The 25,633-nt window shown below is 63.8% G+C and overlaps 1 protein-coding gene across 1 annotated transcript in view; it reads left to right on the plus strand.

Moving 5' to 3' along the window:
* Nucleotides 1-25,054, plus strand: part of ERBB3 (erb-b2 receptor tyrosine kinase 3) — a 29,146-nt gene extending 4,092 nt beyond the window's left edge. Inside the window, exons 3-29 of the mRNA XM_068212527.1 lie at nt 516-702; nt 1,644-1,769; nt 2,314-2,379; nt 2,485-2,603; nt 3,226-3,367; nt 3,450-3,563; nt 3,651-3,771; nt 3,858-3,931; nt 4,029-4,119; nt 5,409-5,608; nt 6,353-6,485; nt 7,197-7,287; nt 7,369-7,523; nt 8,685-8,738; nt 9,116-9,257; nt 9,624-9,743; nt 10,189-10,287; nt 11,416-11,601; nt 14,014-14,169; nt 16,553-16,628; nt 17,720-17,866; nt 19,010-19,107; nt 19,437-19,604; nt 20,427-20,478; nt 21,221-21,239; nt 22,739-23,001; nt 24,507-25,054. Coding sequence (XP_068068628.1) covers nt 516-702; nt 1,644-1,769; nt 2,314-2,379; nt 2,485-2,603; nt 3,226-3,367; nt 3,450-3,563; nt 3,651-3,771; nt 3,858-3,931; nt 4,029-4,119; nt 5,409-5,608; nt 6,353-6,485; nt 7,197-7,287; nt 7,369-7,523; nt 8,685-8,738; nt 9,116-9,257; nt 9,624-9,743; nt 10,189-10,287; nt 11,416-11,601; nt 14,014-14,169; nt 16,553-16,628; nt 17,720-17,866; nt 19,010-19,107; nt 19,437-19,604; nt 20,427-20,478; nt 21,221-21,239; nt 22,739-23,001; nt 24,507-25,039 — 3,732 coding nt within the window. The 3' untranslated portion in view covers nt 25,040-25,054. The remainder of the gene's footprint in view (nt 1-515; nt 703-1,643; nt 1,770-2,313; nt 2,380-2,484; nt 2,604-3,225; nt 3,368-3,449; nt 3,564-3,650; nt 3,772-3,857; nt 3,932-4,028; nt 4,120-5,408; nt 5,609-6,352; nt 6,486-7,196; nt 7,288-7,368; nt 7,524-8,684; nt 8,739-9,115; nt 9,258-9,623; nt 9,744-10,188; nt 10,288-11,415; nt 11,602-14,013; nt 14,170-16,552; nt 16,629-17,719; nt 17,867-19,009; nt 19,108-19,436; nt 19,605-20,426; nt 20,479-21,220; nt 21,240-22,738; nt 23,002-24,506) is intronic.
* Nucleotides 25,055-25,633: the final 579 nt, after the last annotated feature.

Consider the following 25,633-nt stretch of genomic DNA (forward strand, 5'->3'; position numbering starts at 1 on the left):
GTCCACCATGGGGGCTGTGGCCATCAAGGGGAGGACGTGGCCAGTTTGGAGGTGACACAGCCGCCATGGGGACCACAGCCATGGCCACCATGTGCAGGACATGGCCAGTTTGGAGGTGACACAGCTGCCATGGGGAGCACGGCCATCAATTGGAGTAGTTGGCCAGTTTGGAGGTCACATGTCCATGGGGACATCAATTGGAGGACATGGCCAGTTTGGATGTCACATGTCCCCCATGGAGGCTGTGGCCATCAAGGGGAGGACATGGCCAGTTTGGAGGTGACACAGCTGCCATGGGGAGCACGGCCATCAATTGGAGGAGTTGGCCAGTTTGGAGGTCACATGACTGCCATGGGGACAGCAGCCATCAAGGGGAGGACGTGGCCAGTTTGGAGGTGGCATGTCCACCATGGGAACAGTGGCCATCAAGGGGAGGACGTGGCCAGTTTGGAGGTGACACAGCCGCCACGGGGAGCACGGCCATGGCCACCAGGTGACCCCCAAGCCCCCCGCAGACCATCCGGGAGGTGACCGGCTACATCCTGATCGCCATGAACGTGTTTGCGGCGCTGCCGCTGCAGAACCTGCGCGTGATCCGCGGGACGCAGTTCTACGAGGACAGGTTCGCGCTCTTCGTGCTGCTCAACTACAACCCCAACACCACGCACGCCCTGCGCCAGCTCGGCCTCAACCAGCTCACAGGTGGGACACCGAGGTGGGGACACCACAGGGGGGCTGGGGACATCATGGAGGGTTGAGGACATCACGGAGGGTTGGGGACATTGCGGGGGTTGGGGACATTGTGGGGGTTGGGGACATTGCAGGGGCTGGGGACATCACGGAGGGTTGAGGACATCACGGAGGGTTGGGGACATCGCGGGGGTTGGGGACATTGCAGGGGCTGGGGACATCACGGAGGGTTGAGGACATCACGGAGGGTTGGGGACATCGCAGGGGTTGGGGACATTGTGGGGGTTGGGGACATTGCAGGGGCTGGGGACATCATTGAGGGTTGGGGACATCGTCGACGTTGAGGACATTGTGGAGGGTTGGGGACATCCCAGGGGCTGGGGACTTTGCAGGGGGTTGGGGACACCATGGAGAGTTGTGGACACCATGGTGGGTTGGGGACATCGTGGGGGGCTGTGGGGACATCATGGAGAGTTGGGGACATTGTCGGGGGGTTGGGGACTCCATGGAGGGTTGAGGACATCACGGGGGCCTTGGGACACCCATGAGACTGGCACGGAGAGGGAACTCCACAGGCTTGGGGACACCCCAGGCACTTGGGGACATCGTGAGGGGCTGAGGACACTCACAGGACTGGCACAGAGAGGGGACACCATGAGGTTGGGGACATCACGGGGGACTGGAGACATTGTGGGGGGCTGGGGCCACTGCAGTGTCGGGGACATTGAGAGGGGCTGGGGACATCCACAGGAGTGACATGGAGAAGGGACACCCCCAGTGTCCCCATCGCAGGGCAGTGCCACCCCCTTGTCCCTGTGCTGTCCCTTGGAGCAGGGATGGTCCCCAAGGTCCCTGCCCCCTTCCTGCATTACCAGGCGGGTCCGGGGGGTTCTGTTCCCCCTTGTCACCCCCTGTCACCCGCCCCGTCCCCCCTGTCACCGCTGTCCCCGCAGAGATCCTGGCGGGGGGGGTGTACATCGAGAAGAACGCGCAGCTGTGCCACGTGGACACCGTGGAGTGGAGGGACATCATGAGGGACACGCGCCTGGAGCCCCTCGTGAGGGACAACGGCCGGGGCTGTGCGTGCCGGGACAGCGGGGGGCTTCGGGGCCACCCCGAGGTTTGGGGTCACCCCGGGGTTTGAGGTCACTTTGGGGTGACCCCTGGGTTTGGGGTCATTTTAGGGTCACCCCTGGGTTTGGGTGGCTTTGGGGTCACCCCTGGGTTTGGGATCACCCCTGGCTTCGGGGTCACGCCTGGCTTAGGGCCACCCCTGGGTTTGGGGTGGCTTTGGGGTCACCCCTGGGTTTGGGGCCACCCCTGGGTTTGGGGTCACTTTGGGGAGACCCGTGGGTTTAGGGTGACTTTGGAGTGACTTTGGGGTCACTCCTGGGTTTGGATTCACTTTGGGGTGACCCCTGGGTTTGGGGTGGCTTCGGGATCACCCTGGGCTTGGGGTAGCTTCAGAGTGACCCCCGGGTTTGGGTGGCTTTGGGGTCACCCCTGGGCTTGGGGTCATCCTGGTTTTGGGGTCCCTGTGGGGTCCCTGTTGGGTGCCCCTGTGTTTGGGGTGCTCCTGTTCCTGGGGTCCCCGTGGGGTGACCCCACCGCGCTGTCCCGCAGGTGCCCCGTGCCACGAGAGCTGCGGTGGGCACTGCTGGGGGCCGGGCCCCGACGACTGCCAGAAACGTGGGTACTGGGGGGCTCCGGGGGGGGCGGCTTGGGGGTGGGCCGGACCCCCCCCCGGCCCCGGTGACCCCCGGTGACCCCCGGTGACCCCCGGTGTCCCCGCAGTGACCAAGACCATCTGCGCCCCGCAGTGCAACGGGCGCTGCTTCGGCCGCGCGCCCAACGAGTGCTGCCACGAGGAGTGCGCGGGCGGCTGCACCGGGCCCCTGCGCACCGACTGCTTCGTACGTCTGTCCGTCTGTCTTTCCGGCCGTCCGCCCGCCCCCTGTGTCTGCTCTGTGTCCAGCTGTCCGGTCGTCCATCCATCTCTCCACCCACCCCTGCGTCCGCGCTGTGTCCGGCTGTCTGTCCATCCAGCCATCCATCCATCCATCCATCCATCCCTGTGTCCACTCTGTGTCTGTCTGTCCATGCATCCATCCATCCGTGCGTCCATCCATCCATCCATCCCCAAGTCCATGTGTCCATCTGTCCATCCATCCATCCATCCATCCATCCATCCATCCCGTGTCCATCTGTCCATCTGTCCATCCCCAGGCCTGCCGGCACTTCAACGACAGCGGCTCGTGTGTGCCGCTCTGTCTGTGGCTGTGTCCATCCCCGTGTCCATGTGTCCATCCCCATGTCCATCTGTCCATCCGTCCATCCCTTGTCCATCTGTCCATCCCTTGTCCATCCGTCCATCCCGTGTCCATCTGTCCATCCCCAGGCCTGCCGGCACTTCAATGACAGCGGCTCGTGTGTGCCGCTCTGTCTGTGGCTGTGTCCATCCCCGTGTCCATGTGTCCATCCCCATGTCCATCTGTCCATCCCGTGTCCATCCCTTGTCCATCTGTCCGTCCCCAGGCCTGCCGGCACTTCAACGACAGCGGCTCGTGTGTGCCGCTGTGTCCGCAGCCGCTCATCTACAACAAGCTGACCTTCCAGCTGGAGCCCAACCCCGACACCAAGTACCAGTACGGGGGGGTCTGCGTGAGGGAGTGCCCCCGTGAGTCGGGGTCTGGGGCTCCTGGGGGGCTCTGGGGACCCGGGCTGGGGGACGCCAGGTGACCCCCGGGGTGTCCCCCCAGACAACTTCGTGGTGGACCAGAGCTCGTGCGTGCGCGCCTGCCCCAACGACAAGATGGAAGTGGAGAAGAACGGGCTGAAGATCTGCGAGCCCTGTGCGGGGCTGTGCCCCAAGGGTACGGGGGTCCCCTAGGGGGAGCTGGGGTCCCCGGGGGGGTCTGGGGGCTGTGGAACCCCCCTGACCCCCTGCCCATGCCCCGCAGCCTGCGAGGGCACCGGCGCCGGCAGCAAATACCAGACCGTGGACTCCAGCAACATCGACACCTTCATCAACTGCACCAAGATCCTGGGCAACCTCGACTTCCTCATCACGGGCCTGGAGGGGTGAGGGATGGCATTTGGGGGGCTCAGGATGGGTTTAGGGGGTGCAGCCCCCCTCCCCAGCCCCGCTGACCCCTCTGGCCCCGCAGGGACCCCTGGCGCAACATCTCGGCGCTGGACCCGGAGAAGCTGAACGTGTTCCGGACGGTGCGGGAGATCACGGGTGAGCAGTGGGGCTGGGCGTGCTGGGACACCCCTGCAGCCTCCCCGAGACCCCCGAGACCACCCGGGAGCCCCCTGAGCCTGCGGTGTCCCTGCAGGGTACTTGAACATCCAGTCCTGGCCCAAGCACATGCACAACTTCAGCGTCTTCTCCAACCTCGAGACCATCGGGGGACGGAGCCTGTACAAGTGAGGAGCCCCTGCTGTGTGTCCTGCGCTCTGCCCCAGCATCCCCGATCCCTGAATTCCCCCTTTTCCCTAATTCCTGCATCCTCTGCATCCCCGATCCCTGAATTCCCCCTTTCCCCAAATTCCTGCATACCCGTTTTCCCAATCCCTGAACTCTCCATTTTCCCAATCCCTGAATTCCCATTTTTTCCCATGCCTGAATTCCCCATTTTCCCCAGTCCCTGAATTCCCCGTTTTCCCCAATTCCTGCATCCCCTCGTCCCTGGATCCCTGCTCGTCCCGGCACCTCCCATCCCCCTGTCCTTGTCCCTCCCTCCCTCCCGCTCCCGGAGTCTCCCCTGGCTCGGGCTCATCCCCGGCTCCAGGAGCATCCCCTCAATCCCAGAATATTTCCCGGCTCCCGGCGCATCCGGGAGCGTCCCCTCCTCCTCGGAGCATCCCCGCGGCTCCCGGGGCATCCTCCCGGTTCCCGATTCATCTCCCGGCTCCCGGAACATTCCCCGACTCCCGGAGCGGCTCCCGGAGCCTTCCTTCGTTCCCGGTTCATCCCCTGGCTCCCGGAGCATCCCCCGGCTCCAGGAGCAGCTCCCGATTCCAGGAACGGCTCCCGGAGCATTCCCTCACTCTCAGAGCATTCCCCGGCTCCCGACGCAGCTCCCGGAGCATCCCCGGCTCCCAGAGCAGCTCCCGGAACAGCTCCCGGAACATCCCCTCAGTCCCGGAGCAGCTCCCGGTTCCAGGAACAGCTCCCGGCTCCCGGAGCATTCTCTCACTCCCGGAGCATCCGCTCATTCTGGGCTCATTCCGGGCTCATTCCCTCACTCCCGGAGCACCCCCAGCTCCCGGAGCATCCCCGGCCGCTCATTCCCGGAGTATTCCCCGGCTCCCGGTTCATCTCCCGGCTCCCGGAGCAGTTCCTTGTTCCAGGAACAGCTCCCGGTTCCCGGAGCATTCCCTCACTCCCGGAGCACCCCCAGCTCCCGAAGCAGCTCTGGCTGCTTATTCCGAGAGCATTCCCGGGTTCCCGGAGCATTCCCTCACTCCCGGAGCATCCCCAGCTCCCGAAGCAGCTCTGGCTGCTCATTCCGAGAGCATTCCCCGGTTCCCGGAGCATTCCCTCACTCCCGGAGCATCCCTAGCTGCCGGAGCATTCCTTCATTCTGGGCTCATTCTCCGGCTCCCGGAGCAGCCCCCGGCCGCTCATTCCCGGTTCATTCCCCGGCTCCCGGTTCATCCCCCGGCTCCCGGAGCCCCGCCAGCCCCCCGAACTCGCCTCTCCCTCCCCGCAGCCGCGGTTTCTCGCTGCTGATCATGAAGAACGAGAACGTGACGTCGCTGGGGCTGCGCTCGCTGCGGGAGGTGAGCGCGGGCCGCGTGTACATCACGGAGAACCGGCGGCTCTGCTTCCTGCACACCGTGCACTGGGCCGCGCTCAGCCGCAGCCGCGCCGACCTCGACATCCGCAACAACCGGCCCCGCAGCAAGTGCCGTGCGTGGGCCGGGCTGGGGAGGGGGCGTGGGACCCCCCCCGCGGGACGTCTTGGGCACCCCCAGACCCCTCGAGAGGTTCATCCCACAGGGAAAGGGGTCATCGGGACCCCCAGATCCTGCACTGAACCCCAATCCCTTACACAGGGAGGGGGCGTGGGACCCCCCGCGGGACCCCCAGACCCCCCTCCGGGGGCGACCCCACACTGAGACCCCCGGAGACCCCACACTGAGATCCCTGGGGACCCCACACTGAGACCCCCCATGCATCCAATAGGGGAGGGGACATGGGGACAAACGGACCTCGCTCTGACCCCAACGCTTCTCTAACCCCCAGCCCCGCTCTGAGCCCCTGGGTGACCACAGCCCCCTCTGACCCCCAGCCCCCTCTGACCCCCAGACCCTCTCAGAGCCCCTGGGTGACCCCAGCCCCTCTCTTAACCCCCCCCCCCCCCTTTGTCCCTCCAAGATTCGGGAACCCCCCAGCCCTGCTCTGACCCCAGCCCCTCTCTGATCCCCTGGGTCAGCTGTGCCCCCCAGCCCCTCCCTCTCTGAGCCCCTGGGTGACGCCAGCCCCTCTCTGACCCCCCAGCCCCTCTCTGAGCCCATGAGTGACCCCAACCCTTCTCTGACCCCAGCCCCTCTCAGAGCCCCTGGGTGACTCCCAGCCCCTCTCTGACCCCCCAGCCCCACTCTGATCCCCTGGCTGACCCCAGCCCTGCTGTGCCCCCCCCTGTCCCCCCAGAGCAAGAGGGCAAGGTGTGTGACCCGCTGTGCTCGGCCGAGGGCTGCTGGGGGCCCGGCCCCGGGCAGTGCCTGTCCTGCCGCTACTACAGCCGGAGGGGGGTCTGCGTGCCCACCTGCCGCTTCACCGAGGGGTCAGTGGGCACGGGGGGCACGGAGGGGCACAGGGGGGCAAAGGGGACAAGAGGGCCACGGGGGACAGGAGGGGCATGGGGCGACATGGAGGGCATGGGGGACAAGGGGGGCATGAAGGACATGGAGGGCATGGGGGGACATGGGGGGCACAGGGGACATGGGGACAAGAGGGGCACGGGGGGCACAAGGGGGCATGGGGGGACAAGGGGGAAATGGGGGACATGGAGGGACAAGGGGGACATAGAGAGCACAGGGGACAAGGGGGGCAAGGGGGTGCAGGGGGCAAGGGGGGCACAGGGGGCAAGGGAGACACGGGGGGCAAGGGGGCACAGGAGAGCACAGGGGACACGAAGGACATTTGGGACACGGGGGGCAAGGGGGCCACGAGGGGCACGGGGGACATGGGGAGCACGGGGGGGGGACATGGGGCACGGGGGACAATGGGGACAAGGGGGGTGTGGGCGACACAGGGGACGTGGAGGGGACACGGGGGGGGGCACCGGCACTGCGGAGACCCCCGGGGTGGGGTCGTGGGGTGGGAGATCACCCCCAGGGTGGGGTGGGCATGGAGGGTCGCAGGGTGGGACCGACACTGGCAGGGGCACCGCAGCGTGGGCCGGGCACCGGTGCGGACCGCGGCGTGGCCCTGTCGCCGCCGGGGTGGCCCTGTCACGGCCAGGCGGGCTCGGTGACATCCCCGGCGCCCGCAGGGACCCGCGGGAGTTCTCGCAGGGCGGCGAATGCTCCGAGTGCCACCCGGAGTGCGAGCGCATCGACGGCGGCGCCACCTGCAACGGCTCGGTACGGCCCGGCCGCCGCCCCGCGCGGTGTCCCCCGCTGTCCCCCGCGGGTGTCCCCACGCGTGTCACCCTCCCCCTGCAGGGTGCCGACACCTGCACGCGCTGCGCCCACTATCGCGACGGGCCGCACTGCGTGGAGCGATGTCCCGACGGCGTCCTGGGCGAGCGCGGCCCCATCTACAAATTCCCCGACGGGAGCCGCGAGTGCCGGCCCTGCCACGAGAACTGCAGCCGGGGGTGCGCCCGCCCCCCCGGGGGGCACCGGCACCGCCACGGAGCGGGGCTGGGGGGGGCTGGGGAGGCCCGATCAGCCTGGGGGGCTCAGGACCCCATTGGGACCCCGTGGAGGGCAGGGTGGGGGTCCCAAAACCTCTTTGGGGAGCGTCTTTGGGAACCCTGGGGTATCACTGGGGGAGGGCGGGCAGTTTGGGGGGCTCAGGACACCATTGGGACCCCGTGGAGGGCAGGGTGGGGGTCCCAAAACCTCTTTGGGAACCCTGGGGTATCACTGGGGGGGGCGGGCAGTTTGGGGGGCTCAGGACCTCACTGGGACCCCACGGTGGGGGTCCCAAAACCTCTTTAGGGAGCGTCTTTGGGAACCCTGGGGTATCACTGGGGGGCCTGGGCAGTTTGGGGGGCTCAGGACACCATTGGGACCCCGTGGGGGGCAGGGTGGGGGTCCCAAAACCTCTTTGGGAACCCTGGGATATCACTGGGTGGGGGGCCGGGCAGTTTGGGGGGCTCAGGACACCATTGGGACTCCGTGGAGGGCAGGGTGGGGGTCCCAAAACCTCTTTGGGAACCCTGGGGTATCACTGGGGGGGGGCCTTTGCAGGCTGGGGGGCTCAGGACCTCACTGGGACCCCACGGTGGGGGTCCCAAAACCTTTTTGGGGAGCGTCTTTGGGAACCCTGGGGTATCACTGGTGGGGGCCGGGCAGTTTGGGGGGCTCAGGACACCATTGGGACCCTGTGGAGGGCAGGGTGGGGGTCCCAAAACCTCTTTGGAAGGAGGGTGGGGGTCCTGGGGTATCACTGGGGGCAGGGTGAGGGTTCCAGGCTGTTTGGGGGGCTCAGGACCCCACTGGGGTAAAGGTGGGGGTTCCCAGGACCAGGGTGGGGGTCCCAAAATCTCTTTGGGAGGAGGGTGGGGGTCCTGGGGTGTCACTGGGGGCAGGGTGGGGGTGCCAGGACATCATTCGGAGCAGGACTGGGGGGACTCAGGACCTCACTGGTGGCATTTTTGGGGTCTGGGGACCCCCCCGAGGGGCAGCTTGAGGGGCCTGAGCCATCGTTCAGGGCATGTTAGGGGTCTGGGGACCCCGCGGGGCACAAGTTGGGGTCCCGGGTCTCCCCTGGGGGGTCCCCTAGAGGCTGAGCCCCATTTCCCTCCCCACAGGTGTGTGGGGCCGCTGCTGCGGGACTGCCTGGGGGACGCCCTGCCCGTGTCCAGGTACCGCGGGGGGTCGGGGGATCCCGGGGGGGACTGTGGGGGCACCCCTGGAGGTGCGGGGACATCCCGGGGGTGGGCTGCAGGGATATCCTGGGGGGGCTGCAGAGACCGTGAGGGGCTGTGGGGACATCCCGGGGGGACTGCGGGGACATTCCGGGAGGTGCGAGGACCCTGGGGGGACTGTGGGGGCATCCCTGGAGGTGCGGGGACATCCCGGGACCTGTGAGGACCCTGAGGGGGCTGCAGGGACATCCCGGGAGATGCAGGGACCCTGGGGGGGCAGTGGGGACTCTAACCCTGTGCTCATCCCCATCCCCGTTCCTTGCCTGTTCCCACCCCGGTCCTGCCCGTTCCCGGTGCCGTTCCCGGTGCCGCAGGCGGACCCCGACGCTGATCGCGGTCATGGTGGTCGGGGCCGTTTTCCTCTCGTGCTCGCTGGTGCTGCTGGCGCTGCTCTACTGGCGGGGCAAGAAGATCCAGAAGAAACGGGCGATGCGGCGCTACCTGGAGCGGGGCGAGGTCAGCGCCGGGGGAACGGGAGCGGCCCCGGGGGAACGGGAGCGGCCCCGGGGGAACGGGAGCGGCCCCGGGGCAGCGCGGAGGGGCTGGATCCTGTGTCTGGCCGGGGAGAGGCGCGTCCGGCCCTCGCCAGCCCCGTCCCAGTCCAGCCCCGTCCGTCTCCAGCTCTGCTTCCATCCCAGTCGCTCTCCAACCTCATCCTGCTGTGCTCCTGTCCCCGTCCCTGTCCCTGTCCTGTCCCCATCCCGTTCCCATTCCATCCCTGTCCCCATTCCCATCCCATCTCCATCCCCATCCCGCTCCTGTCCCCGTCCCTGTCCCCACCCCGTGTCCCCATGTCGCCGTTCCCACGCCGTGTGCCCGCAGAGCCTGGAGCCACTGGATCCCAGTGAAAAAGCCAACAAGGTCCTGGCCCGCATCTTCAAGGAGTCGGAGCTGAAGCGCCTCAAGGTCCTGGGCTCCGGCGTCTTCGGCACCGTGCACAAGGTGGGGGCTTGGGGAGGGGGCTGAGGTGCCATCCCCTCAATCCCACCCCATTGATCCCACGCTATCGATCCCATCCCACTGATCCCATCCCACTGATCCATCCCATTGATCCCACCCCACTGATCCCATCCTACTGATCCATCCCATTGATCCCATCAATCTCATCCCGTTGATCCTGTCCCACTGATCCCATCAATCTCATCCCGTTGATCCTGTCCCATCAATCCCATCCCATCCCACCAATCCCATAAATTCCATCTCTCCAATAAATCCCATCCCATAAATCCCATAAATCATATCCATCCCATAAATCGCATCCATCCCATAAATCTCATCCCATCCCACTGATCCCATCCCAAATCCCATCCATCCCATAAATCCCATCCATCCCACCAATCCCATGATGGACCCCATTGATCCGACCCCGTGGATCCCAATCCTGCAGGGGATCTGGATCCCGGACGGGGATTCCATCAAGATCCCGGTGAGCATCAAGGTGATCCAGGACTGGAGCGGGCAGCAATCCTTCCACGCCGTCACCGACGTGAGTGCCGGGGATCGGGGGGTTCTGGGGGTCCTCCTTGGGCTGGGGGGGTCTGGGGGTGCTCTGGGGCTGCTTTGGAGAGTTCTGGGGGTCCCCCTTGGGCCAGGAGGGGTCTTGGGGGTGCTGCAGGGCTGCTCTGGGGGGATGCTGGGAGTCCCCTGTGGGGCCAGGGGGTTCTGGGGGTCCCCTCTGGGGCCAGAAGGGGTATGGGGGTACTCCAGGGCAGCTCTGGGGGGTTCTGGGGGTCCCCCTTGGGCCAGAGGGGTCTGGGGGTGCCCCTTGGGTTGAGGGAGGTCTGGGGGTGCTCCAGGGATGCTCTGGGGGGACTCCAGGTTTCCCCTCTGGGAGCAGGGGACTCTGGGGGTCCTCCTTGGGCTGGGGGGTCTAGGGGTGCTCCAGGGCAGCTCTGGGGCTGCTCTGGGGGGTTCTGGGGGTCCCCCTTGGGCCAGGAGGGGTCTTGGGGGTGCTCCAGGGCTACTCTGGGGGGACTCTGGGGGTCCCCTCTGGGGCCAGGGGAGGGGTTCAGGGGGTGCTCCGGGGGTGGTCCGGGTGTCCCCCTGGATCTGGGGAGGTTTGGGGGTGCTCTGGGGGTGCTCTGGAAACACTCCAGGGTTGCTGCAGTGTCCCACCGAAGCCGGGGGGGTTTGGGGACACTGGGGCTGCTCTGGGGACACTGCAGGGTTGCTGCAGTGTCCCACCAAAGCTGGGGGGGTTTGGGGACACTCTGGGGGTGCTCTGGGGACACTCTGGGGGTGCTGACGCTGTCCCACTGAAGCTGGGGGGATCTGGGGACACTGCGGGGACACAGCGGGTGCTGACGCTGTCCCACCGAAGCCGGGGGGATTTGGGGACACTCTGGGGACACTGCAGGGTTGCTGCAGTGTCCCACCGAAGCCGGGGGGATTTGGGGACACTGCAGGGACACAGCGGGTGCTGACGCTGTCCCACCGAAGCCAGGGGGATTTGGGGACACTCTGGGGACACAGCGGGTGCTGACGCTGTCCCACCGAAGCCGGGGGGATTTGGGGACACTGCGGGGACACAGCGGGTGCTGACGCTGTCCCACCGAAGCCGGGGGGATTTGGGGACACTCTGGGGACACAGCGGGTGCTGACGCTGTCCCCCCAGCACATGCTGGCCATCGGCAGCCTGGACCACTCGTACATCGTGCGGCTGCTGGGGATCTGCCCGGGCCCGCAGCTGCAGCTGGTGACGCAGCTGCTGCCGCTGGGCTCGCTGCTCGACTACGTGCGCAAGAACCGCGGCTCCATCGGCCCCCAGCTGCTGCTCAACTGGTGCGTGCAGGTGGCCAAGGTCAGTGCCGGGGCTCCGCGCCCTCCTTCCGCCCTAAAAGCTGACGGTCACACAGGAATACGGGATAAGGGAAAAGGGATGAGGGTTTTGGGGGGCTCCTGCTTGTACCTTCTGTCCCAAAAGCTGATGGGTCACACAGGAATAAGGGATAGGGGAAAAGGGAAAAGGGATGAGGGTTCTGGGGGGCTCCGCGCCCTCCTTCTGCCCCAAAAGCTGACGGGTCACATGGGGATACGGGTAAGGGAAAAGGGATGAGGGTTTTGGGGGGCTCCGCACCCTCCTTCCACCACAAAAGCTGACGGGTCACACAGGAATAAGGGATAGGGGAAAAGGGAAAAGGGATGAGGGTTTTGGGGGGCTCCTGCCTGTACCTTCCATCCCAAAATCTGATGGGTCACACGGGGATATGGGATAGGGGAAAAGGGATGAGGGTTCTGGGGGGCTCTGCGCCCTCCTTCCGCCCCAAAAGCTGACGGGTCACACAGGAATAAGGGATACGGGATAAGGGAAAAGGGATGAGGGTTTTGGGGGGCTCCTGCCTGTACCTTCCACCCCAAAAGCTGACGGGTCACACAGGGATACGCCATAAGGGTTTTGGGGGCTCCTGCCTGTTCCTTTGTGGCATCCCGGATTTAAGAACGGAACGCCACATTCCTTCCGTCCCAAAAGCTGACAGGTCCCACGGGGATACGGGATAAGGGAAAAGGGATGGGGGATAAGAGTTTTGTGGGGCTCTGTGCCCTCCTACTGTCCCAAAAGATGAGAGGTCACACGGGGATGAGGGTTTTGGGGGGCTCCTGCCTGTTCCTGCCATCCTAAAAACTGAGGGTGAAGGGTTTTGGGGTGGTTCCTTAGTTTATTGACATGAATTATAATATAATATAATGTAATTTATATAATATAATATAATATAATATAACATAACATAACATAATATAATATAATATAATATAATATAATATGTAATAAATATAATGTAATATAATATAATATAATATAATGTAATGTAATATAATATAATATAATATAATATAATGTGATATGATATGTAGATTATATATTATATGATTGATATGATATGATATGATATGATATTATATTACTATATTAATGTTTTTATGGAAATATATTAAAATATGTTAACATATATCATTATATATAATTATAACATATAAAATGCATATATTATAAAATTAATATAAGTAATATATATAATATATGCAATTATAAATAGAATGTAATAAATATAATATTTGTTATATATGATAGTATAAAATAAGAGAATGTTCTATATAATATAAAATTATAAATATAATAGCTCAAATATAATATTTGTTACTATAATATACTAATATAATATATTTGTATATTTGTGTGTTTATATATATTAATATACGTATAATAAAATAAATATGAAATTATATAATATAATTATATATATATAATAACACTATATATTATAAAATAATATATAAAACAATATAATATTTTATAAAATTTAATATAATACTTTAAAAATATATACAAATATAATATTATTGTAAAATGTAGGTGAACTCAGTGGGAAGAACGATGATTGATTCAAATATATACAAATATTATTGTAAAATGTAGTGAACTCGATGGGAAGAACGATGATTGATTCAAATATATACAAATATTATTGTAAAATGTAGTGAACTCGATGGGAAGAACGATGATGTTTGATTCAGTTCAGGGGGCTGAAAGATTTTTTTATTATAACTACGCTAAAATCCATTTATATACTATAGAAAGGAGGATACTAAAAACTGCATGTTACTTTTTCTGGCTACCATATCTAACTATTCACAACTCAGAGTTTAGACACGGGTGGATCCGATTAAACCAGACCTAAACCCCAGACTTAAACTATCCTCACCAGGATCCAATCAAGCAATCACCCTGGGTAATCGATTCTCCAAGCCCATTCCACATTAAAAAAAAAAAATAAAACAAACCAAGAAGCAGAAATAAAAATTGTTTTCTCTTTCTTTCTCTCTGTACACCTGTATAAAAAAAAAATCCTAAAAGAAAGAGAAATATACTTACCACACGGCGCTGCAGAGCGGGACGGGAACAGAGGGACTCCAAGTTAGAAGGCAAGGAATGAAAGTGATTTATTTCAAATGCACCGCTCTGTTTATAGGGAACGTCGTGGGGATTCACTTCATTGGTCTTAGAATAAAAACATCTCACACCACCCCATCTAAAAGAAATGTGAACAGCAAAGGAGATTAGAGAATTACCTACATCCTTTCCCAGCTGTTTCTCAGGCTCTCGCCTGGTTGGAAAAACCTCTCTCTCCCTCTCTGACTGAACTGAGAATATCCATAACCGCGTAATATTCTTTTTTTTAATAAAAAAAAAAAGCCCAAACCTCACGTTTTTCAGGGCATGTACTACCTGGAGGAGCACCGCATGGTGCACCGCAACCTGGCGGCGCGCAACGTGCTGCTCAAGTCGCCCAGCCAGGCGCAGGTGGCCGACTTCGGCATCGCCGACCTGCTCTACCCCGACGACAAGAAGTACTTCTACAACGAGCTCAAGGTGGGTGGCACGCCCCCGGTGGCATCGGGGGCACGGCAGATGGCATTGGGGCACAGAGAAATGGCATCGGTGTCACCCCCAAAATGGCATCAGGGCATGGCAGATGGCATTGGGGTCACAGCAGATGGCATTGGGGCACAGAGAAATGGCATTGGTGACACCCCCAAAATGGTATCAGGGCACAGCAGATGGCATTGGGGTCACAGCAGATGGCATTGGGGCACAGAGAAATGGCATCGGGGTCACCCCCAAAATGGCATCGGGGGCACGGCAGATGGCATTGGGGCACAGAGAAATGGCGTCGGTGTCACCCCCCAAAATGGCATCGGGGCACAGCAGATGGCATCAGGGCACGGCAGATGGCATTGGGGCACAGAGAAATGGCGTCGGTGTCACCCCCAAAATGGCATCAGGGCACGGCAGATGGCATTGAGGCACAGCAGATGGCATTGGGGTCACAGCAGATGGCATTGGGGCACAGAGAAATGGCATCCCTGTCACCCCCAAAATGGCATCAGGGCACAGCAGATGGCATTGGGGCACAGAGAAATGGCATTGGTGTCACCCCCAAAATGGCATCGGGGTTGACATTGATGGTGACAGGAGATGGCATTGTCACCATCAGGAGATGGCATTGAGGCACAGCAGATGGCATTGGGGCACAGAGAAATGGCATCGGTGTCACCCCCAAAATGGCATCAGGGGCACAGCAGATGGCATTGGGGCACAGATAAATGGCATCGGTGTCACCCCCAAAATGGCATTGGGGTCACAGCAGATGGCATCAGGGGCACAGCAGATGGCATTGGGGCACAGATAAATGGCATCGGTGTCACCCCCAAAATGGCATCAGGGCACAGCAGATGGCACCCATGTCCCACACAAATGGCAGCGGGGGCACCCCCAAATGCCATCCCTGTCACCGACTCTGGGACGGGACCCCCCAGTGGCATTGGGGGCACAGAGAAATGGCATCGGTGTCACCCCCAAAATGGCATGGGGGTCACAGCAGATGGCATCGGGGCACAGCAGATGGCATCGGGGCACAGATAAATGGCACCCATGTCACACCCAAATGGCAGCAGGGGCACAGCAGATGGCATTGGGGTAACAGCTAAATGTCATCCCTGTCACCCGTCACCCGCTCTGGGACCCCCCAGTAGCACTCATGTCACCCCAAATGGCACTCGTGTCACCCCAAATGCCATCGGTGTCACCCGTGCTGCTCCCCTGGGACACCCCAAATCCCCTCCCCTCTGTGTCCCCAGTGCCCTGAGATGTCCCATTCCCTCTGTGCCACCACTCTGTGCCCCTGGCACCCCCCAAATGCCATCTCCTGCATGTCCCCCGCACCCGGGGACGTCCCCACCCCCAGTGTCACCTGTCCTGAACCTCCAGGACCCCGCAGATCCCTTCCCTGCGTGTCACCCACCCTGGCCCCCAAATCCCATCCACAAATTCGCCCCCAAATCCCCAAATCCCCAGATCCCATCCCCTCTGTCCTGCACCTCCAGGCCCCCCTGTGCACCCCCCCATGTCCCACGTTGTCCCCATGTCCCCATGTGCCATGTCCCCATATCCCAATGTCACCCTGACCCATGTCCCCTGTTGTCCCCATGTCCCTGCGTTGTCCCCATGTCCCCCACTGTCCCCATGTCCCCCAGTGTCCCCATGTCCCCATGTCCCTGCGTTGTCCTCATGTCCCCGTATCCCTGTGTTGTCCCCATGTCCCCACGTGCCATGTCCCCATATCCCAATGTCACTCTGACCCATGTCCCCTGTTGTCCCCATGTCCCTGCGTTGTCCCCATGTCCCACGTTGTCCCCATGTCCCTGCGTTGTCCCCATGTCCCCGTATCCCTGTGTTGTCCCCATGTCCCCATGTGCCATGTCCCCAATTCCCAATGTCACCCTGCCCCATGTCCCCATGTCCCTGCGTTGTCCCCATGTCCCCATGTCCCCCACTGTCCCCATGTCCCCATGTCCCTGCGTTGTCCCCATGTCCCCATATCCCTGTGTTGTCCCCATGTCCCCATGTGCCATGTCCCCATATCCCAATGTCACCCTGCCCCATGTCCCCATGTCCCCACGTTGTCCCCATGTCCCCACATTGTCCCCATGTCCCCTGTTGTCCCCATGTCCCTCACTGTCCCCCACTGTCCCCACGTCCCCATGTCCCCCATTGTCCCCACATCCCCATGTCCCTGCATTGTCACCATGTCCCCATTTGCCATGTCCCCATATCCCAATGTCACCCTGCCCCACGTCCCCATGTCCCCCATTGTCCCCACATCCCCATGTCCCTGCATTGTCCCCATGTCCCCATGTGCCATGTCCCCATGTCCCCCACTGTCCCCATGTCCCCATGTCCCCTTCTCCCGCAGACGCCCATCAAGTGGATGGCGCTGGAGAGCATCCACTTCGGCAAGTACACGCACCAGAGCGACGTCTGGAGCTACGGTGAGCCCAGCCCGCTGTCCCCCGGTGTCCCTGCTGTCCCTGGTGTCCCCCGGTGTCCCTGCTGTCCCTGGTGTCCCCTGCTGTACCCCAGTGTCCCCTGCTGTCCCCCAGTGTCCCCCGGTGTCCCTGCTGTCCCTGATGTCCCCAGTGTCCTCTGTGTCCCTGCTATCCTCCGCTGTTCCCCGCTGTCCCCTACTGTCCCCCATGTCCCCGGTGTCCCCAGTGTTCACTGCTGTCCCCCCATGTCCCCAGTGTCCCCTGCTATCCGGCAGTGTCCCCTGCTGACCCTTCTGTCCCTGGTGTCCCCTGCTGTCCCCTACTGTCCCTCAGTGTCTCCCGGTGTCCCCTGCTGTCCCCCACTGTCACTGGTGTCCCCTGGTGTCCCCGTGGCTCACGGGCTGTCCCCTGCTGTCCCCGGTGTCCCCGGTGTCCCCGTGGCTCAGGGGCTGTCCCCTGCTGTCCCCGGTGTCCCCGTGGCTCACGGGCTGTCCCCTGCTGTCCCCGGTGTCCCCGTGGCTCACGGGCTGTCCCTGCTGTCCCCGGTGTCCCCGTGGCTCAGGGGCTGTCCCTGTTGTCCCCGGTGTCCCCGTGGCTCAGGGGCTGTCCCCTGCTGTCCCCGGTGTCCCCGTGGCTCACGGGCTGTCCCTGCTGTCCCCGGTGTCCCCGTGGCTCAGGGGCTGTCCCCTGCTGTCCCCGGTGTCCCCGTGGCTCACGGGCTGTCCCTGCTGTCCCCGGTGTCCCCGTGGCTCAGGGGCTGTCCCTGTTGTCCCCGGTGTCCCCGTGGCTCACGGGCTGTCCCCGCTGTCCCCACCGGGGTGTCCCGGTGCCAGGTGTGACGCTGTGGCAGATGATGACATTCGGGGCCGAGCCATGCACCCCCGGTGTCCCCTGCTGTCCCCGCTGTCCCCGCGGCTCACGGGCTGTCCCTGCTATCCCTGCTGTCCCCGGTGTCCCCGTGCCTCACGGGCTGTCCCTGCTATCCCCCGCTGTCCCCGGTGTCCCCGCGGCTCACGGGCTGTCCCTGCTGTCCCTGCTGTCCCCGGTGTCCCCGTGCCTCACGGGCTGTCCCCACCGGGGTGTCCCGGTGCCAGGGGTGACGCTGTGGGAGATGATGACGTTCGGGGCCGAGCCGTACGCCGGGATCCGCCTGGCCGAGGTGCCCGATCTGCTGGAGAAGGGCGAGCGGCTCTCGCAGCCGCACATCTGCACCATCGACGTCTACATGGTGATGGTGAAATGTGAGCAGCGCGGCACGGCCGGTCCCGGGCTGGCACCGGGGGTGGCACCGGGGGTGGCACCGGGCTGGCAACGAGGGTGGCGCCAGGGGTGGCACCGGGGGTGGCACCAGGGATGTCCCAGGGCTGTCCTCAGGCTGTCCGCAGGCTTTCACCAGGCTGTCCCCAGAGCTGTCCCCAGGGTGTCCCCAGGGATGTCCCCAGAGCTGTCCCCAGGGTGTCCCCAGGGATGTCCCCAGGGTGTCCCCAGGGTGTCCCCAGAGCTGTCCCCAGGCTGTCCCCAGGGATGTCACCAGAGCTGTCCCCAGGGGTATCACCAGGCTGTCCCCACGCTGTCCCCAAGGGTGTCACCAGGGCTGTCCCCAGAGCAGAGCGAGGTCCCCAGAGTCGGGGTCCCAAGAGCAGGACAGAGTCCCCAGAGCTGTCCCCGTTCCCTAGAGGGTCCTGCTGCTGTCCCCAGGGCTAGGCAGAGTCCCCAGAGCTGTCCCCAGAACTGTCCCCAGCCCTGGACGGGGTCCTGCTCCTGTCCTCACCCCTGTCCCCATCCCCAGGGTGGGTCCTGGCCGTGTCCTTGTCCCCAGGCAGGGTCCTGGCCGTGTCCCCACCCCTGTGACCAGGTCCCTGCCACGTCCCCATTCCCAGGGCCATGTCCTGGTCCTGGTCCTGTCCCCAGTCTGTGACCTGGCCGTGTCCTCACCCCTGTGATCAGGTCCCTGCCATGTCCCCATCCCCAGAGCCGTGTCCTGGCCATGTCCCTGTCCCCAGAGCCATGTCCTGGTCCTGTCCCAGGCTGTGTCCTGGCCATGTCCCCACCCCTGTGATCAGGTCCCTGCCACGTCCCCATTCCCGGGGCCATGTCCTAGTCCTGTCCCCAGGCAGGGTCCTGGCTGTGTCCCTGTCCCCAGAGCCATGTCCTGGTCCTGTCCCAGGCTGTGTCCTGGCCGTGTCCTCACCCCTGTGACTAGGTCCCTGCCATGTCCCCATCCCCAGAACCGTGTCCTGGCCATGTCCCCGTCCCAGGCTGTGTCCTGGCCATGTCCCTGTCCCCAGAGCCATGTTCTGGTCCTGTCCGAGGCTGTGTCCTGGCCGTGTCGCCACGCCGCGGCCGTGTCCCCACCCCGTGACCGTGTCCCCTGTCACTGCCAGGCTGGATGATCGATGAGAACATCCGCCCCACCTTCAAGGAGCTGGCCAACGAGTTCACCCGCATGGCCCGGGACCCGCCGCGCTACCTGGTCATCAAGGTGAGCCCCCCCCGACCCCCCCAGAGCTACCTGGTCATCAAGGTGAGCCCCCCAAACCCCCCAACCTCCCCCCAGAACCCCCTCGAGCTACCTGGTAATCAAGGTGAGCCCCCCAGACCCCCCCCAACCTCCCCAGACCCCCTTCTGAGCTACCTCATCATCAAGGTGAGCCCCCCAAACCCCCCCGACCCCCCCAAGATACCTGTTCATCAAGGTGAGCCCCCCCAAACCCCCCAGAGCTACCTGGTCATCAAGGTGAGCCCCCAAACCACCCCCTTAGACCCCCCAGTACCCCCAGACCCCATCCCTGAGGCGCTGCCCCCCCGCAGCAGGAGAGCGGGGCCGCGCCCCCCGCCGAGCCCCCCACCCTCAGTGACAAGGAGCTGGACGAGGTGGAGACGCTGGAGCTGGAGGAGGAGGAGGAGGAGGAGCTGGACGTGGCCTTCGGCCTCGCCCCCGGGCTGTGCCCGCAGCGCCCGCGGGGCAGCTGTGCCCGGGTGAGACCCCCGGGACCCCCGCGGGGGCTGGGGGGGATCGAGGATCGGGGGGGAATGGGGGAATGGGGGGGGGGGTTGGAGGAAAGGGGGATTGGGAGGATCGGGGGGGATCGAGGATAGGGGGGATTGGGGGAATTGGGGGATCGGGGGGATTGGGGGGATCGGGGGAATCCGGGGATTGGGGGATCGGGGGGGATTGGGGGAATTGGGGGATCGGGGGGATTGGGGAGATCGGGGGAATCGGGGGGGATAGGCGGAAAGGGGGATTGAGGAGATCGCGGGGGAGCGGGGGGATCGAGGATAGGGGGGATTGGGGGAATTGGGGGGATTGGGGGGATCGGGGGGCATCGGGGCGGATCGCGGGAATCCGGTGATTGGGGGATTGGGGGAATTGGGGGATCGGGGGGATCGGGGGGGATTGGGGGGGATTGGGGGGATCGGGGAGGATCGCGGGAATCCGGGGATTGGGGGATCGAGGGGATTGGGGGGATCGGGGGAATCGGGGGGGATAGGCAGAAAGGGGGATTGAGGAGATCGCGGGGAAGCGGGGGGATCGAGGATAGGGGGGATCAGGGGATTGGGGGAACTGGGGGGATCAGGGAGGATCGCGGGAATCCGGGGATCGGGGGGGATTGGGGGGATCAAGAGAAAGGGGGAATCGCCCCCTGCGCTGTTCCCCCCATTTCCCCCTCCCCGCCCTGCCGCCCCCCCCCCCCAATTTCCGCAGCAGAGGGGGCGTCCCTGTCCCCGCGGTGTCCCCGCGGTGTCCCCGCGGTGTCCCCGCGGTGTCCCCTCGGTGCCAGCCCCGCCGTGTCCCCGCAGAGCCCCAGCCTGCTGAGCGCCCCCGCCGGGTACATCCCCATGAACCAGCCCGGCCTGGGCTGCCCCCGACAGGTACCGGGGGGCTCGGGGGCCTCTGGGGGGGCTCGAGGGGGCTGCCAGGGTGAGGACACAAGGGGTGACAAGGGGACAGGAAGAGGTGGCCGTGAGGTGTGGCAGGAAGGGGGGGAGTGGGGTGCGCAGGGGTCCCCCCTTAACCCCGTGTCCCCAAGGAGGGGGGGTTGGGGTCCGCAGGGGTCCCCCACTCACCTCCCTGTCCCTCAGGGTGGGGGGTCCCAGGGGAGTGGGAGGTGGCAGGGTTGGGGTCTTCCCCACGACCCCCCGTGTCCCTAGGACGGGATTGGGGTCTTGTTGGCGTCTCCCCCCTCTACTACCGGTGTCCCCATGGTGGGGGGTCCCGGGGCGGGTTTGGGGTCCTGGCGTGAGTTTGAGGTCCCAGAGCAGGTTTGGGGTCCCGGGGCAGGTTTGGGGTCCCAGAGCAGGTTTGGGGTCCTGGAGCGGGTTTGGGGTGTCCCCCCTCACTCCCGCTGTCCCCCCCGCGCTGTCCCCAGGCCGGGGGGTCCTGGGGCAGGTTTGGGGTCCCGGGGCTGGTTTGGGGTCCCGGAGCAGGTTTGGGGTCCCGGGGCGGGTTTGGGGTGTCTCCCCTCACTCCCAGTGTCCTCCCCCAACGCTGTCCCCAGGCCGGGGGGTACTGGGGCAGGTGTGGGGTCCTGGGGCGGGTTTGAGGTCCCAGAGCAGGTTTGGGGTCCCGGGGTGAGTTTGAGGTCCCAGAGCAGGTTTGGGGTCCCGGAGCGGGTTTGGGGTCCCGGAGCGGGTTTGGGGTCCCAGGGCGGGTTTGGGGTCCTGGAGCAGGTTTGGGTCCCGGGGCAGGTTTGGGGTCCCAGAGCATGTTTGGGGTCCCGGAGCACGTTTGGGGTCCCAGAGCAGGTTTGGGTTCCCGGAGCAGGTTTGGGGTCCCAGAGCGGGTTTGGGGTCCTGGGGTGAGTTTGAGGTCCCGGAGCAGGTTTGGGGTCCCCGGGGTGAGTTTGAGGTCCCAGAGCAAGTTTGGGGTCCCAGAGCAAGTTTGGGGTCCCAGAGCAGGTTTGGGGTCCTGGAGCGGGTTTGGGGTCCCAGAGCACGTTTGGGTTCCCGGAGCACGTTTGGGGTCCCAGAGCGGGTTTGGGGTCCCCGGGGTGAGTTTGAGGTCCCAGAGCAAGTTTGGGGTCCCAGAGCAGGTTTGGGGTCCCAGAGCAGGTTTGGGTTCCCGGAGCAGGTTTGGGGTCCCAGAGCGGGTTTGGGGTCCTGGGGTGAGTTTGAGGTCCCGGAGCAGGTTTGGGGTCCCCGGGGTGAGTTTGAGGTCCCAGAGCAAGTTTGGGGTCCCAGAGCAAGTTTGGGGTCCCAGAGCAGGTTTGGGGTCCTGGAGCGGGTTTGGGGTCCCAGAGCACGTTTGGGTTCCCGGAGCACGTTTGGGGTCCCAGAGCGGGTTTGGGGTCCCCGGGGTGAGTTTGAGGTCCCAGAGCAAGTTTGGGGTCCCAGAGCAGGTTTGGGGTCCCAGAGCAGGTTTGGGTTCCCGGAGCAGGTTTGGGGTCCCAGAGCGGGTTTGGGGTCCTGGGGTGAGTTTGAGGTCCCGGAGCAGGTTTGGGGTCCCCGGGGTGAGTTTGAGGTCCCAGAGCAAGTTTGGGGTCCCAGAGCAAGTTTGGGGTCCCAGAGCAGGTTTGGGGTCCTGGAGCGGGTTTGGGGTCCCAGAGCACGTTTGGGTTCCCGGAGCACGTTTGGGGTCCCAGAGCGGGTTTGGGGTCCCCGGGGTGAGTTTGAGGTCCCAGAGCAAGTTTGGGGTCCCAGAGCAGGTTTGGGGTCCCAGAGCAGGTTTGGGTTCCCGGAGCAGGTTTGGGGTCCCAGAGCGGGTTTGGGGTCCTGGGGTGAGTTTGAGGTCCCGGAGCAGGTTTGGGGTCCCCGGGGTGAGTTTGAGGTCCCAGAGCAAGTTTGGGGTCCCAGAGCAGGTTTGGGGTCCCAGAGCAGGTTTGGGGTCCTGGAGCGGGTTTGGGGTCCCAGAGCAGGTTTGGGGTCCCGGAGCGGGTTTGAGGTCCCGGAGCGGGTTTGGGTTCCCGGAGCACATTTGGGGTCCCGGAGCACGTTTGGGGTCCCGGGGCGGGTTTGGGTTCCTGGAGCACATTTGGGTCCCGGAGCAGGTTTGGGTTCCTGGAGCAGGTTTGGGGTCCCGGGGCGGGTTTGGGGTCCCGGAGCAGGTTTGGGGTCCCGGGGCGGGTTTGGGGTGTCCCCCCTCACTCCCGCTGTCCCCCCCACGCTGTCCCCAGGCCGGGGGGGTCGCGGCCGCTGCGGCGGAGCCGTCAGGAGTCGCTGGGCCGGACGGTGTCGGAGTCGTCCGAGGGTCGCGGCACCGCCTCGGAGCTGGAGCTGGAGGGGGGGTCCCTGGCCGGGAGCCTGTGCCGCAGCCTCCGCTCGCGGGGGGACAGCGCCTACCTGTCCCAGCGGGAGAGCTTCCCCCCCCCGCCCCCCAGCTCCGAGGGCAGCGAGGAGGACCCCAACGGCTACGTCACCCCCAACTGCGCCCTCCGCGGTGAGGGGGTGTCCTTGTGGGGGTCCCACCCCGCTGCATCGGGGCTGGGGGTCTTGGGGACAGGGGGTTCCAGCTCATTGGATCGGGTTTTGGGGCTCACCCTGTCCGTGAGGGTTTTGGGGAGGGGGGGGTTCCATCCCATTGGATCGGGTTTTGGGGCTCCCCCTGTCCATGGGGGTCCTTTGCATGGGGCGGGGGGTCCCATCGCACTGGATTGGGGCTGGGGGCTCCCCCTGTCCGTGAGGGTTTTGGGGACAGGGGGTTCCATCCCATTGGATTGGGTTTTGGGGCTCACCCTGTCCGTGAGGGTTTTGGGGACAGGGGGTTCCATCCCATTGGATCGGGTTTTGGGGCTCCCCCCATCCGTGGGGGTCTTGGGGAAGGGGGGGTTCTGTCCCACTCGATCGGGTCTGGGGGGGTCCCATCCCAGCAGGGTTTGAGGTCTCCTATGGCTGGGGAGGGGTCCATCCCCTGGTTTTGGGGTGGGGGGTCCCATCCTGCAGAGTTTGGGGGGTTCCTGCGGCTCTGGGGGGGGAATCCATCCCATGTTTTTGGGGTGGGGGGTCCCATCCTGCAGGGTTTGGGAGGGGTTCCTGTGGCTCTGGGGGGGTCCATCCCCTGTTTTTGGGGTGGGGGTCCCATCCTGCAGGGTTTGGGGGGGGTCCTGTGGCTCTGGGGGGGGTCCATTCCCTGTTTTTGGGGTGGGGGGTCCCATCCCGCAGAGTTTGGGGGGTTCCTGTGGCTCTGGGGGGGGGTCCATCCCCTGTTTTTGGGGTGGGGGTCCCATCCCGCAGAGTTTGAGGGGTTCCTGTGGCTCTGGGGGGGGGTCCATTCCCTGTTTTTGGGGTGGGGGGTCGCATCCCGCAGAGTTTGGGGGGTTCCTGTGGCTCTGGGGGGGGGCCGTCCCCTGTTTTTGGGGTGGGGGTCCCATCCCGCAGGGTTTGGGGGGTTCCTGTGGCTCTGTGGGGGTCCATCCCCTGTTTTTGGGGTGGGGGTCCCATCCCGCAGAGTTTGGGGGGTTCCTGTGGCTCTGGGGGGGGTCCATCCCCTGTTTTTGGGGTGGGGGTCCCATCCCGCAGGGTTTGGGGGGTTCCTGTGGCTCTGGGGGGGGGGGGTCCATCCCCTGTTTTTGGGGTGGGGGTCCCATCCCGCAGGGTTTGGGGGGTTCCTGTGGCTCTGGGGGGGGTCCATCCCCTGTTTTTGGGGTGGGGGTCCCATCCCGCAGAGTTTGGGGGGTTCCTGTGGCTCTGGGGGGGGGTCCATCCCCTGTTTTTGGGGTGGGGGTCCCATCCTGCAGAGTTTGGGGGGTTCCTGTGGCTCTGGGGGGGTCCATCCCCTGTTTTTGGGGTTTGGGCTCCAGGCTGGGGGGGATCATTTTGGGGATGCTCTTTTAGGATTTCGGGCTGGGCTGACCCCAGGTGAGCCCCCCTCTCCCCCCCCAAACCGAGGGTCCTGCGGGCACCCCGGGGGGACCCCGGCCGGTGTCTGAACCCCCTCCCCGGCAGATGCAGACCCCGCCGCGGGCTCGGTACCGGAGCCGGAGGAGGAGGAGGAGTACGAGTACATGAACCGGCGGCCGAGGGGAGCCCCCCAACCCCGGCCGGCCTCGCTGGAAGAGCTGGGCTACGAATACATGGAGGTGGGCTCAGACCCGGGGGGACCCCCGGGTGCCCCCCAAGGCCGGGGGGGCCCGCGGGATGAAGACGAAGAGGAAGAAGAAGACTACGAATACATGAACAAACAACCGCGGCTCAGCCGCTCGCTGGGCACCGAGCCCCCCGCATCCATCCCGGGACCCCCCAGGCACGACGGCTACACCGATATGAGAGCGGGGGACACCCCCGCCACCCCCCGGGAGGACGAGCAGGGCTACGAGGAGATGGAGGCGGTGCTGCGGCCGCGCTGCCCCGGCTGCCGCGGGCCCCCCGCGCCCGGCATGAAGCCCCTGCGGAGCTTGGAAGCCTCGGACTGCGCCTTCGACAACCCCGATTATTGGCACAGCCGCCTCTTCGCCAAGGCCGATGCCCAGCGGACGTAGGGGACCCCCACCCCGGGACCCCCCCCATCTCGGGGGGCTCACATTGGATATGAAGGATCCCCCCCACCCCACCGGGTTAGGGTGGGGGTTGGGGGTCTCAGCGCCTTTTGTCCTCTCCCCGGTTTGGTTTTATGGTTTTTTTTTTTTTTTGGGGGGTGGGGGGGGCAGAGCCTGAGCACACCCAGGTGGGGAGGGGGCAGCGGAGACCGCCCCTCTCCCCCCGGGGATCCCCCTCCCATCGTTTTCTTCTTCCTCCCCCCCCCACCACCGCTCACTGAAGGTGCTCCCCAAATCCCTGGGGGGGGTCCCTGATCCCCACCCGGGGCTGCCAGACGGGGTCAGGTGGGATTTCTGAAGGACCCCAGACTCATTTTCAGGTCTCCCCATTCCCTGCTGAGTGAAGGTTTGGGGGTGTCCCCCCTCCCCTGAGGTCGGGGGCGGCCCCGGGATCCCTTTCTGGGGTGTTTCTCCCGGTTTTTTCGGGGGTTGCCCGGGTTGGGGGGGGGGGGGGAAGGGGAACCCCCGCTCAGGGATCGCCCCCGGCCCCGGGGGTCGCGCGTGATGAACGAAAATAAAGGAATTTGAGTAAAAACC

The sequence above is a fragment of the Anomalospiza imberbis genome, chromosome 22 (assembly GCF_031753505.1).
Source record: "Anomalospiza imberbis isolate Cuckoo-Finch-1a 21T00152 chromosome 22, ASM3175350v1, whole genome shotgun sequence".
Taxonomy (NCBI): Eukaryota; Metazoa; Chordata; class Aves; order Passeriformes; family Viduidae; genus Anomalospiza; species Anomalospiza imberbis.